The 13,851-nt window shown below is 46.6% G+C and overlaps 1 protein-coding gene across 1 annotated transcript in view; it reads right to left on the reverse strand.

Annotated features, from left to right (window-relative positions):
- Positions 1 to 843: 843 nt before the first annotated feature.
- ARHGEF26 (Rho guanine nucleotide exchange factor 26) overlaps positions 844 to 13,851 on the reverse strand; it is a 109,566-nt gene continuing 96,558 nt past the window's right edge. The window contains exons 11-13 of the mRNA XM_006754877.1: positions 3,081 to 3,148; positions 1,490 to 1,594; positions 844 to 986 (exon numbers count right to left, since the gene is read on the reverse strand). Coding sequence (XP_006754940.1) covers positions 844 to 986; positions 1,490 to 1,594; positions 3,081 to 3,148 — 316 coding nt within the window. The remainder of the gene's footprint in view (positions 987 to 1,489; positions 1,595 to 3,080; positions 3,149 to 13,851) is intronic.

A 13,851-nucleotide genomic window follows, 5' to 3' on the forward strand; every position in this document is an offset into this window, starting at 1 on the left:
ATATTTTTAAAAAAATACGTAAGGCCTCCTTCCTTCCCTGCTGACCAAGAGAGAGGTGGCAACAATTCAAGTGTCAATTTCCCTTTCCCTGGAAGAGGTTTAAAAAAACTTTGCTCACCTTCACAACTCCCTCAGTTTCTTTCGAAATCCACACAGCATTCTAATCAGACCTAAAATGTCAGAGCAGGAAAAGTATATACAAAACTGAGCATTCCTTCAAGATAGAGACTCCTGCTAATGCTGGGAAAACCACATAAAGGAGATGCTTACACAGCGAGAGCCCATTCTTGGTTAAGTGAGGCTAGAGAATCAGGGTACAGCATCGTATGTACATGTTTTATTGCCAGACACAGTGAACTGGGAGGAGTCCAGGCCCCTGCATCCCGCATGTGGACTGCCTGCCCAGCTACTCTGTTTACCTAGCAGGGGTCCTCAAACTTTTTAAACAGGGGGACAGTTCACTGCCCCTCAGACCGTTGGAGGGCCAGACTATAGTTTAAAAAAAACTATGAACAAATTCCTATGCACACTGCACATATCTTATTTTGAAGTAAAAAAACAAAACGGGAACAAATACAATATTTGTATTTGCGTGTGGCCCGCGGGCCGTATTTGAGGACCCCTGACCTAGAGGTTTGCAACAGAATCGTTGTGCGCACACCCAGCTTTGCGAACTAGCCATTCTCCTAAGAGAGCAAAACCACCTGGCAAGCTTAAAGGCAAATGTTTTCCTCCTTTTAATCCAATCAGCCGTGTGAAAACTCAGAAGAACACCAGCACAGGACCTTCCCACCCACCACAATGCAGTGCAAATCTTGCAGTCGCAAAAGGCCACCGGAGAGGCTACACGTTGGTCTCCAGTCCTAGCAAACGTCCCATTCTCTCCACATTCTTATCGATCGTGGCTTGACATGTTATCTCCTTGGCACATTCCATGGGAAACCAGCCCCTTTCTCCATCTCGCAGTCTCTCCCCTTCATACCAGCCTGCAGAGAAGAACAGAGTCCTCATGAAGCAACGCGTGTCTGGGGGTATATTCACTGTGCTCGGCTCCAACAAGGAGGGATGTTGGGTACCGCAGATAATGGGGGGTGGAGAGGGAGGTGGAACAGAGGGGCTGTCTTCAAGGGAGAATGAGTGACATGACCAGAGGCTCCAAAGTGAGCAGCTGAGACAGTCTGTGAGTTTGGGCTGAGCTGGGGAGGAGGCCGCTTTGGGTAGGGGCAGCAGGAAAAATGATTGTCCGGAGATGGGAGCTAGGTCACTGGGAAGGAAGGAAAACTTTTCATAGCTCCTTTCGAGTAACAAACCACGTGACTGCAACCCTTTTCAAAAACACGTTAAGAGCCATCAAGTGTAGAAAGAGGAGAGGCTGGTGCACATGAGAAAAACCGAAGGGATGTGGAATGTGCACATGAATAACAGAAAGCAGCCTCCTTGGTTCCTCCCACCCTGAACGCTGGCCGCCCGTGAGAACGCTTGCACTCACCGTCGCTGACACGTTGATAAATGAGGACCACGTCGGCCACCTGCAGGGAGAGCTCGTCTGGCTGCTTGGCGGTAAACGATCTAATGATTTCTACCTGGGTCAGTGCTAGGGAGGAAAGGGGACACACTGAGCTTCCAGCAGCAGAGGAAAAACAGAACAGGTACAAATCAATGGTGTTCTCAGTCTCTCTGTGCAACTCGAGGCCGGCGTTGATAGAAACAACTTAGGCTTCTATGAAGCAGCAGAAAATCCTGGGCTAAGAGCTTTATAACTTCAGAAGCTCAGAGTCGAGAGAGGCCTTTTATGATGTAGGAATCCCCTCAAGAACAGCCTTGATAAGGAGCCATTAGTCACGTCACGTAACAGAGCAGAACACAGCCCTATGCACTGGGGAAACTGAGACAAGACAGGTCAGGTAAGGTGCCAAGGACAGGCAGCTGATGATGAAATCCACAACACATCCAGGCCTCCAGGCTCTCATCCAAGGTGCTTTCCCATCAGCAGCAGCACATGGAAGCTGCCAAAGAGGGTTAGGAATAAAAAGATCTCCAACCAAAAGTTAGAAAACATTTTGCATTTCCCCATTATGCTAAATCGTAATAAAGCCATTTACTTCAGTGACTTGGTACTGACGGGCGAGACTTCTTACTTAATTTGTTTTTTTGAATACAGAACTTGAGTCTATGAACTTTTATTCCAATCCATCACTTTAGCTTTGGCTCTACGCTTAAAGCTGTGACTTCTGAGTGTTCCAGGACAAACAGTTTCGTTGCCCTTTATCCTCTGGATTTGACCTTCCAGCTAGAACCATCCAGAGAAGCATTACATCAGCGTGAAGGCGCTAATACAGCACCTTGGACCGCATTAGTTCCTACTTCTCTAGAAGAATGAAATACATTTTGTAACTATTACCACTTCAATTAAAAAAAAAAAAAGGTCAAAAGGAATAGTAAAGCCATTCTCCTTACGGTTAAAAATACATTTCAGCTTAGATTTAGACAGTCAGTATGGCTTAAACATGCAGCCAATGACCCTGAACCACAGCTAGAAATGTAAGCACTTTACTTTCACAAATCTAAGCAGGGCTTTCAATGGATATTATTTAACTCCTTCTTCCCAATAACCCAGTACTGTACACTGAGTGGCCAGATTATTATGACCACCCCATCAGTACAATGAAGTTAATTAGTTATGCTAATAATAATAATAATAATAATAAAACCTTGAGAGTATTTGCTTAGAAAGTTTTCAATATTCAGTATTTTTGGAAGTGTCAATGAAGTACTGATGGGGTGGTCATAATAATCTGGCCACTCAGTGTATATATCATGAAGCCCCCGACTGCAGAAGGTCAAACTGGCTCGGGGTGGATATGCCACAATGTACCCCATTTATATAACAAAGAACAACTGCACCTTGGATTTGAACTCAGAGTCCTGGACTTCCAAAGCAGGGATCACCTAGTTCTGATGTAGGACAGGCAGCAGGAAGGAAAGAAACCTGGGGGGAGCGTTAATACCCCAGCGTCCAGCAGGGGGCAGAGCCCCTCCATGGTCAGCCTTTCAGAGCAGACAGCCCAGGAGTTACTTACAGGTTCGGTCAGGAGGCTGCTTCCCGCTGCTGTGTCCCAGGGCGGTTATCCAGCGGGCTCGCTCACTCCTAAACAAACACACAGGGCAGAGCCCGTTGAGAGATGCAGAGTGTTTCCAGAGAACAAAGCATGTCCTAGAATGCAAAGCCATTTCCCAAAAAGGGGAGAGATGACCTAGAGAGGTCTGGGGCTGACCTTCACAATAAAGGTGAGGGGTTTTAAATGGTCATCTGGGACACTTAAACTATTCTGAATGAACCTGGCTAGCTATTGGTGAAGTGGAACTTCTCACTTGACAGTTTAACCTTTAATAAAGAGCTGACTACACTTACACATTGCAATCACAAAAAAATGTTCAGTAACGCATAATCTGAAGTTAAACGTTTCAAAAAAGTGAATTTCCTTAAAAAAGAAAACACATCCCACTAAGGCAGTCTCCCTCCATGCCCTCCCCTCCCTTTCCCCCCATACTCAAACCATTTCGGAAAAGATGAGAAACGTGATATATTTAAAGCTGCTTTGTTCCCCCTTCAACTAATATTGCCCAATATGAGCTCTATTGAAATAGAAATTTTTGACCATTTTTAGCCTGTGCTCAAATGCTTATTAATATGGCTTAATGAGTACAGCCAAAAATAATTCAAGGCAAAAAACAACCAAGACTTTTTCTTCAACATTAAGCTATATTTACATGAAACAAAGTAATTACTTAATGAAAGGATCAGAAGTTTCATATAAGCAAGCACTACTCCATAATACAGGTTATGGCCTGGAAAAGCCAAATATCGGGATTGCAATGAAATGAGCCACACACCCATACACACTTTGAAATCTCGTAAGAAGCAGTAAGTCAATACGACATGGGAGACACAGCACTTGACATCCATTCATTATATCATACAGCCCTCCCAAAAGCCAGTGAGAAAGATGAGAATACTAAGTTATAACATCCGAGATCCCAACCAAGGTCAATTTCTACTAGGACCACTCTCTCTACCTTCTTCCCTTCTTCATGTCCAGTACTTGAAAAACCATTTTTTCCTCCCATAATAGCTTGCTCCTAAAAAATTCTTCTTTTTCACTAACACCTCATCTTTTTTTTAAAGTATATTTTTATTGATTTCAGAGAGCAAGGGAGAGGGAGAGAAACATCAATGATGAGAATCACTGATCGGCTGCCTCCAGCACGCCCACTACAGGGGATGGAGCCCGCAACCCAGGCATGTGCCCTAACCGGGAATCGAACCATGACCTCCTGGTTCATAGGTCAATGCTCAACCACTGAGCCACACCGGCCGGGCTCTGCCGCCCCCTCTTCACCCCCATGTGTATCCACCCTCCATCCAGAGCAGCCGTTGTCCAGTGTGAGAACATGTCATGCTGTTCCACACCTTTCCTACTGGCTCTGTTCACTCTCAGATACAACCTTCCTGCTGTGTTGCTGAGCTAGACCCCCTCATAATCGCTACTTATAAACGTTAGATTGAAGAACGTATGTAAAATAAAACCCTGCACTGATCTTATGTGTAAATAGCTCTGTGAGTTTCCTTAGGTTTACCCACGTACACATGCCACCAGGTCCGGAGACACACGCCAGGAGGTTCCCTTTTATCCCTTTCCAAGCCATGACCTCCCGGAAATGTAACCCCGGTTCTGGCTGCCACCAACATAGACGAGTGTTGCCTATCCCGTTCTGTAAGAAAATGGAATCCCATGTTGTGTCCACTTTTGTGTCTGACTTCTTTTGTTCCACACACCCACTCCACACTGAAAACACAAGCCTCACCTCTCCCAGGTAGCTTGCTCTGATGCGTCCACCCATACTTCGTCCCCATCCCAGCCTGGCGGTCCTGTTCCCACACTCCCCTCTGCACGCTCCTGGTCCACTGTAAGCCTCATGAAAGCAGGCACCGTGCTATACGGCTCACTGCCTGGCACACAGCAGGGACTCGGCAAACACCTGCTGACCTATGAAATCATGGGTCACTCATCCCACACCGATCCCCCAACATTTACCGACTCGCCTGTTTCTCTCACCAGGTCATACACCCCAGGAGGGTAGGAACTGGGCCTTGTTCTAAACAGTTTTATTTACGTGACAGGTACAGGACATTTTGCATTTTGCAAGTACCATCTAATCTAGTCTTATCAAAAATCTTGGAAGAAAATACTGGCACGATTATTTCCGTGTTCACAGAGGACAAAGCTGAAGTTTGGAGTGTGAAGTGCCTGCTCACAGTAAAACAGCCAAGTGGTCAGGCCAGCATGGCTCAGTGGATGAGCGTCGACCTATGAACCAGGAGGTCACAGTTCAATTCTTGGTCTGGGCACATGCCCGGGTTGCGGGCTCGAACCCCAGTGTGGGGGGGGGGGGTTCAGAAGGCAGCCGATCAATGATTCTCTCTCATTATTGATGTTTCTATCTCTCTCTCCCTTCCTATCTGAAATCAATAAAAATATATTTAAAAACAAAACACACACAAAAAAACCCAATTCAAGCAGTGCAGTCAGAAGGTGAAGCCAGGCGGTCTGGGGTCCATGAGCTGGGGTTCCCTCGTGGTGCTCACGGCGTAATGAGAGAAGGCGGGAAGCGTGGACACAGCCGTGTGCGAAAGACGGGCTTCTTTGGAGGAGGAGGAGGAGGAGACTGGGCTCTGTGCGGGGAGTGTCGGGAGTAATATCCACACTTTAAACAGCACCTCACCATGCGGTCTGGCTTTTACAAACATCCAAAGGGCTTCAGGATGGTTTTATCAGGAACACGAAAGCATCATTTCCTTTAAAATAACCCCAAGCAAACACTTCAATCCGTGATATCATCTCTTTGTGGGGTACCATCTTTTTTTGTTGTTGTTTTTTTTACCCTCGGGCTCAACGGGAATTTGCAAAGTACAAAGGAAACTGAAAACAAAGCATCTTACGGGTGGAAGGAGAAACCTAAAATGACCCATCTGCGTTCTCTCGGTGCCACATCCACAAGCCAGGCTCCTCTGTGGCTCGCCGCGGCCCGCGCCACGGCCCTTGCTGCTGGCTGCAACCTCCACGTAAGGTTTCCCTGGCACGGCACTGCCCTGGCAGCGAGCACCGCTTTCAGCCGGGCCTCCCCCTGCGGCCAGTTCCCAGAGGCCCAGATGAAACCCTTCCCTCCTGTGGCATGCTGCCTGGATGCTAATGCACCGCTCAGACACGGCGGCCCTCGCAGGACTCCGGAGGACAGAACAAGACACTCCTTGTTGCCCTGGCTGAAAGGGGCCCCTTCTTGAAATGGCTTCAATGGAGTAGATGCTGTCAGAACCCCACGACTTCCCCCAGGGCCTCCAGGAGCCCTGCCAAGGAGCCCCCCCGCCCCCACCCCGCCTTCCCCTCGGTCAGCTAGCAGAGAGCACAGCTCCTCTCACACAGGGAGGAGGCGCTCCATAAAAGACGGGAGTCTAAGAACAAGACAAACCAGGCCCAGACATACCCGTTATGAAATGCTGATATCAAGTCCGGGGCTCACTCCAGACAGCTCTTTTCTCGGGGGACAATATGACCTAGTCAACATGAAGTCACAGGGCCCCCCCGCCCCCACACACGCCTAGTTCCTAGACTTTCCTCTTGGCCCAAACAAAGTGAGAGAATAAACAGGGCTGCCCTCCTGGGGACCTGGCATATCAACCTCTGAGGCTCTCCGACCACTGCTTTCTTCCACATTCACTGAGCGCCGGCCTGTGCCAGGGTCTGGGCTAGGCTGAGGCCGCCAAGCGAGTCAACGGCTCTCCTGCTCTTCACAGGCCTCAGCGTGGAGCAGACGGAGCAGAAAACAAACCCAACGCAGAGCCATGGGCCTGGGCAGAGCGCTTTGCACAACACACATGGACCGGGGAGAGGGAGAGGATCGAGCTGAGAAGAGACGCCTTTAACACAAACATCTGCCCATTGCATCCTTTCAAAACCCCACATTCTCAGTGCAAGGCATGAATGATGCACGTACTGTTCCCTGCGCAGGAGTTTGCTCGCATATCATTCATTAAAAACACACTTGATTAAAGCTTAGTGGAACACAGTTCGAAGATACTGTGTGCAAAGCTGGACTTTCCTTGAATTCCAGGCATCGGCTAGAAAAGGTAGCTAAGTACTGAGAAAGTGCAGAGTCGGCTTTGAAACGAAGAGGCAAGGCTGAGGATGAGGCTGAACGGAATGGAATGCCCACCGAGGACCTGACCCCCGACCTGGTCCTCCTGACCTTTCCATAGAGGCTGAGACCCCAGCTGCTGCCTCACCTTCCTTTTATCCTTCTTAGAATGGCATGTGACCAGATACCTTTGGGGTTCTTTCTCACAGCCTAGCCCTAGACATTTACCTGCGGTGCCTTTTGAAATTCGCGTATACCCACAGCCTCTGGTTAACAGTCTTCCAAGCTTACATGACGAGTAAGACAGTCGAGATGCTGTTTTTGTTCACTCTGACACTCAGTTCAACTAGCTGAGCTCAATGAAGTGTTCCAAGAAAGAAAACTCACAAAGCAAGAAGAAACATGATGTCATGATGCTGTTTGACAAACAAAGCCAATGAAGCTGGACTAGAGCCGGAGCAAAATCATTCCCCGAGCCCACTAAGAGTGCTCGAATTTAGGCTGTGACATGCACTAGAGTGTAATTATTTCTTGTCATTTCTAATAGCTCAGGAGACCTAGTCTATTCCAGCATCCAGGAGTTCACCTGCAGTGGGTCAACTGTTTCCTGGATAATGAAAGATCCGTACTATCACCTGCCCTCCTCCTTCACTTCAGCATCCAGGAGTTCACCTGCAGTGGGTCAATTGTTTCCTGGATAGATCCGTACTATCACCTGCCCTCCTCCTTCACTGGGGTCAGTAATGAGGATCACAAACGATAATGAATTTTGACAGACAATGTACAAGTAAAAGATTATTATTGGACACGGATTCAAGATTCAACACGGAGAAAATACTCCGACCTATAATAAATGTATTTTTTTCCATGTCCATTGTCATCTCTATATTGTGGATTTTCCCTAAAGGGTGTATAAGAGACTGTCAGACATATTATTTACAGTTTTATCCCATACCATTTACTTTCTGTTGTTAATTAAATCATTAACATAAGCAGGAAGAGCACAAAAGACTCCGGGCAATCCATGCGCCTTTGTCGGCAGGCCCAGGAGTTGGCTGTCTGCACGCTGACAGGACCAACCCCATCCATTAGGCTCCCAGTTCTTGCGAGAGAGAAACGTTGAGAAGGATCTTTGATTACTGTGTCAGGTGATTACATCTTATTGCTAAAAATAATGGGTGAAGAAAGTTTGTGCCCACTGCTGAGTATCTCCTGGCACCCCGTCACGATGTACACTAGACCCAGATGCCGTCCAAATTCCACTGGGGACAGAGGATGCCAGAACATCACTTGTCTCGGCCCCTGGTCTGTGCCAGCAGCAGCTGTCCGGGCTTCATTTGAATGAAGGCAGACAAAGGGGGCTCTTCGGCTCCCACATTCCTCGGGAAAGGCCCAGAGGGAAAAGAGAGGACAGTAGTAAAACATTCTTCCTTTGTCCTTTCATAAAGGGCGAGCTTTTGTAATTTTCACAGACTCCTGTCTCATTAACAAGACAATGACTTAAGATCTTTAACAGGCAAACAGATATAGCAGTATACATGGCCTAGATGTACATTCTAAAAAAAAAAATTTAATCAACTCCTTAATGAGCAAACGTTGTAAAACACATGGAATTTAGAGAAAATTTGCTCCAGCACCAAAAAGAGAACCCTGAACAGAGACTGGGAGAGAGGCAGTATTTTCCTCCATGTGGCTACTACGCTGCCTTCCTTTGGATAAAGAAAAGCTAATTATATTCATTGTGGGTCAATTCCAAAAATATTTATTGGGAGCTTGCTAGGTACAAAGTGAGACAAGGACAAAGCCAGAGCTGAGTGTGGAATTTAGTCGTAACGCCATGCAGAATTGATTAGAGAGGAGATAGGTGGTTCAAAAGATAAGTGGGGTAGGGGGTGTCGTAGGAGGAGGGAGTGGAGTGGAAACATGCGGAAGGCTGCAGTAGACTCTAGTACAGGAAGGGCTGGCCGGTGATGGATCTGTGCAGACTGGGAGCATCAGAAATGACACCAAGTCTCCAGACTGAGTAACTGGGGAAAGCGGTGGGCAGGGGTGATGCCTGGCTTCAGACAGGCTGCATTTCTGAAGGGAAAGCGAAGAGGGATGGTTAAACATGGACATAAAACTAAGAGATTCTTTGAGAAAGCATCTCCAAAAGGAGTTAGCCTCAGTCTGATGGTCAACATTAAATGGCCTTGAGGTAAAGAAAGAAGAAGACTGACTGGGTGTGGTAACTAGGAAGCCATGGCTAATTTTGGATGGGACGGCCTCAGCAGGGAGGCAGAGGAAGCCATATAGAAGACGGTTAAGGGGTATCTCCATATGAAGTACCAAAAATCCAAAGTATCATTGACCTCTCTCTTTCATGCAGTGCCACCCAACTCATCGTGAGTCAGTCCTGTTGTCTCTGTCTCCTAAATGTACTATTTCCTTCTCCCTTCAAACACCATGGCCCAGGGCACCACCCCGAAGGCCCCCTGACCCCTCCAACATGGCCCGAGTTGCTCTCCCCATGGGAATTTCTACCTCCCCTCCAGTCTTCCAGGGATCCCCCAACCATGGCTTATGAGGCTCCAGATTAGTGCTTCTCGAAATATCCGTGGTAAAGAAACGATCCTCACCACCCAATCCATTGTGAACCAAGTGTTTTCAGAAATCCAATAAAAATGGATTACTGTTAAAATAATTACATGCTTTGATGCTGCAGAAATGTCAAAATACTATCCATTTTGAACCCCTACCCTCCTGCCAGGTTGGTAATGTTTGGAGACTAAAGCCCACGGAAGGCCCTGGAATAGCTCTGCTCCGAAATGCTCTGGCCTCCGCTGGCCTCTTAGCCAGCCACCCGCTCCCTGGTTTATTCTCATCTACCTACAGTCACGATGTTCAAGCCAAGTTTGACAACATCAAATCGTTTCCTTAGGGGTTTTGCACTCGCTATTTCCTGTGCCTACAACATTCTGGCTCTGCATTTTCCTATGGGTAACTTCTTGTCACTTAGGGCTCTCAGTTCAAATGTCACCTCAGAAAAGTCTTCCTCCACCATCTAACTTGGAGTACATGACCCAGCACTCAACATTCACTCCGAATCCCATCGCCTGGCTTAGCAGCCCTCACTGCATTTACAATGACTTTCAAGTGGATCAAGAAGAAATACTTTCCCACCGCCCCAGCTCATCATAGGCCATTTGCCCAAGCTGACGGGCCAAAGTTCACTGCCATCCAGTCACCCTCCTTGAGGGCAGGAAGAACGCAGAGGTGAGCTGCTCACACGAACAGAAGCCCAAAGGGCAGGGGTCTGGTCTCTACTGTTCACGGCTATATCCCAGCACTTAGAGTAGCTCTTGAAAGGATGTAGGTGTCCAATAAAAGTGCTGAATTAACGGGGGGAAATGAAGACTATGCTCTCAAGAAGTTCAGCTGTAAATAAAGAGAGATTTAGGGGTGGAATACAGGCAAGACAGAAAACAAAGGAGCCCAGTCACTGTGTGTGGCTCGGTGGCTGAGTGTCAACCTATGAACCAAGAGGTCACGATTAGGTTCCCAGTCAGGGCACATGCCCGGAGTTGCGGGCTCCATCCCCAGTAGGAGGCAGCCGATCAATGATTCCCTTTCATCACTGATGTTTCTCTCTTTCTCTCCTTGTCCCCTTCTCTCTGAAATCTATAAAAATATATTTTAAAAAAAGCTAAGGAGAAAAATGAATTATCAAGAGTGGTACAGACAGCAAGCAGCCAGAATTCTGGGGGACAACATCACCACAAGCAGCCCTGACAGGTGTCTTCGTAGAGCAGTGGTCAGCAAACTGCGGCTCGCAAGCAACATGCGGCTCTTTGGCCCCTTGAGTGTGGCTCTTCCACAAAACACCGACTTCTGCACATGGGCCACAAAGTTTCAATCGCACTGTACGTGTGCGCCCACACGTGGTATTTTGTGGAAGAGCTACACTCAAGGGGCCAAAAAGCCGCATGTGGTTCGTGAGCCACAGTTTGCCGACCACTGTCGTAGAGGGAAGACTTGGCATGAGCCCTGAGAGGAGATGCACTTGGTAATTCAAGGAGGTCTGAAGAGGGCATTCCAGGAAGAGGGAAAAACCCGGGCAAAGGAACAAAAAAAAAGTAGTCTTATGCAGAAAATAATTTTTCAGATACATATATTCAGCATTTTGTTTTAAAATATTTCAAAGCATATAATATGTTAAAAAATTATCATCTAAGTTTCCACAAACTTTTTCCTTTTTACAGCTTACGGACTTGGGGAAAAAATCCACATTTTAATAGTTTCCCACATTTTATAGCAACTGGCTTCCTAGTATCCCTTCTAGATCCAGAACAAGGCCAACCTGAGCAGCAAGGATGGGGTAGGACCGTCTGTATGACCGGCAGCTTCTCAGTAAGAAAACTAAAGGAAAAACTCTGCCACTAGGAATAATTCTGCATTGAGGAAAGTCAGGGTCTAGTCCAAGGGTGGGCAAACTTTTTGACTCAAGGGCCACAATGGGTTCTTAAACTGGACCGGAGGGTCGGAACAAAAGAATGGATGGAGTGTTTGTGTGAACTAATATAAATTCAAAGTAAACATCATTACATAAAAGGGTACGGTCTTTTTTTTTTTTTTTTAGTTTTCTTCACCTCAAACGGGCCAGATCCAGCCCGCGGGCCGTAGTTTGCCCACGGCTGGTCTAGTCCCAGCTTTGGCAATAACTCACTTCCTGCAGGCAAATCACTTCACCTCTGTGAGTCTTGTTTTAATTCTAGGGGGAAAAGGGAGTTGGACTACGGACTTGTAATTAGGGTCATCACATATTTTATTGTCTAAACAAGATACTTTTGAGATTCTAAGAGGGTAGTATTCTTCAGTTGGCCAGAACAGACATAATATTGATCCTGGGGAATCGGCACTGTCACCTAACTTAGATGCCCCTTCAGCTCTGAGGTTCTCCCTTTCTCTGGAAACAGCTATGGGCCCCTTCTTCCTGTTCTAGAGCTGGCTCAGTGTCTGGCACAGCCCAGATGCTCACCAAGGGTGTGCCCCATTTCCTTCAGTGAGCTTTTCTGCATTCTTCATGTAATCAGAGCTATCGACCTGTTCTTCCTCAATGTCACTGTCATGACTGTTGAACCGTCTTTGTGCCAAACAGCTGCACCCCTCCTACAGCTCGCTCTACATTTCATATTCCCCCAGGTGGCCTCTGCTAAGAACAGCTTTTCAAAGAAGGTAAATATTTAGGGATGAACCCTATTCTTTTTCAAAATTGAAGAATTAGTAGCCAAAGGATACATGTGACTTGCCTGGGTTCTACAATTACTCAAGGCCAGTGCGTTGGTGAAAACCTTCTTTTCTCAACTGGATTGCTAATGAACTATATTAACCATGTACAAAAGAGGCAAAACATGAAAAATGTATACACTCCAATACATTCTGCAAATCTTAGAAGCAAAGAAAACACGATATATAGACCCAAACTTTGATTGCTCAAAACCAAGTAACCCAGAGATGACCTGCACATTTCCAATTATGGCATATACCAATTTACCAGATTTTTTAAAAAATTCCTCACTCAAGGGTATGTTTATTGATTTTAGAGAGAGAGAGGAAGGGAGAAAAGGAAAAACATAGATGTGAGAGAGAAACATCGATTGGTTACCAGAGATTGAACCTGCAACCTAGGTATGTGCCCTGACCTGGAATCGAACCCCTCAACCTTTTGGTATACAGACGATGTTTCAACAAATGGAGCCACCAGGGTCAATTTGCTAGACTCTTAAACAGCCTTCTGTTTTTAAAGGAAAGTGCATATGGCTGTAATATATTTTCCTTCAACACCACATCCGTGAGCTTAAAAGTCTTTGTCTAGTTATTTACTTTTGCACTGTAATTGAGTTGCTGGTGGGGGAGAGTGAGGGAGTCACTCCCTTTGTACCCAAGGAGACGTCTGCCCCATGCCCTTTCTGGAATGTTCTTTTCTATTAATTAAAGAACTACAAATATGAGTCATACGCATGAGTTTACTGGTAACATAACCAGATCTTCTGAGAATATTTCTGACTGAGGAAAGGAATATCCATTCAGCCCAGAGTATGATCAAAAGGCAGGTGGGGTGAATAATGCTACGGAATGTCCCAGGAACGGACCCAGCCTCGGTGCAGAAAGAACTGCGCACGTCGGTTTACTGCCTGCTCTCCTCCAGGAATCTCAGAAACAGTGGTGGAGATGACATACACTACAAAGGAGACAGCTGGGAAGAGCTCTGCTATGTTGGCAAGGCCTGGATAAAAAACAAACACTCCTTATAAACACAGAGAAAAGGGAGACACAAAGCAAAACCAACACACTTTCGCCATTACTAACTGCAAGTGATGAAAGGAAGTCTCCAGTTTCTGAGAATGCTCCAGAACATCTGGACACGCACTAACATCCAAAGTGTGTAAGACGTTTTTATCCTTCAAGTCTTTTTTTTTTAATCTATTTATTTTAATTTTTTACAGGGAGGAAGGGAGAGGGATAGTTAGAAACATCGATGAGAGAGAAACATCGATCAGCTGCCTCCTGCACAGTCCCTACTGGGGATGTGCCTGCCACCAAGGTACATGCCCTTGACCGGAATCAAACCCGGGACCCCTCAGTTGCCAGGCAGACACTCTATCCACTGAGACACAC

Source organism: Myotis davidii, unplaced genomic scaffold, assembly GCF_000327345.1.
Source record: "Myotis davidii unplaced genomic scaffold, ASM32734v1 scaffold153, whole genome shotgun sequence".
In the NCBI taxonomy this organism is placed as follows: domain Eukaryota; kingdom Metazoa; phylum Chordata; class Mammalia; order Chiroptera; family Vespertilionidae; genus Myotis; species Myotis davidii.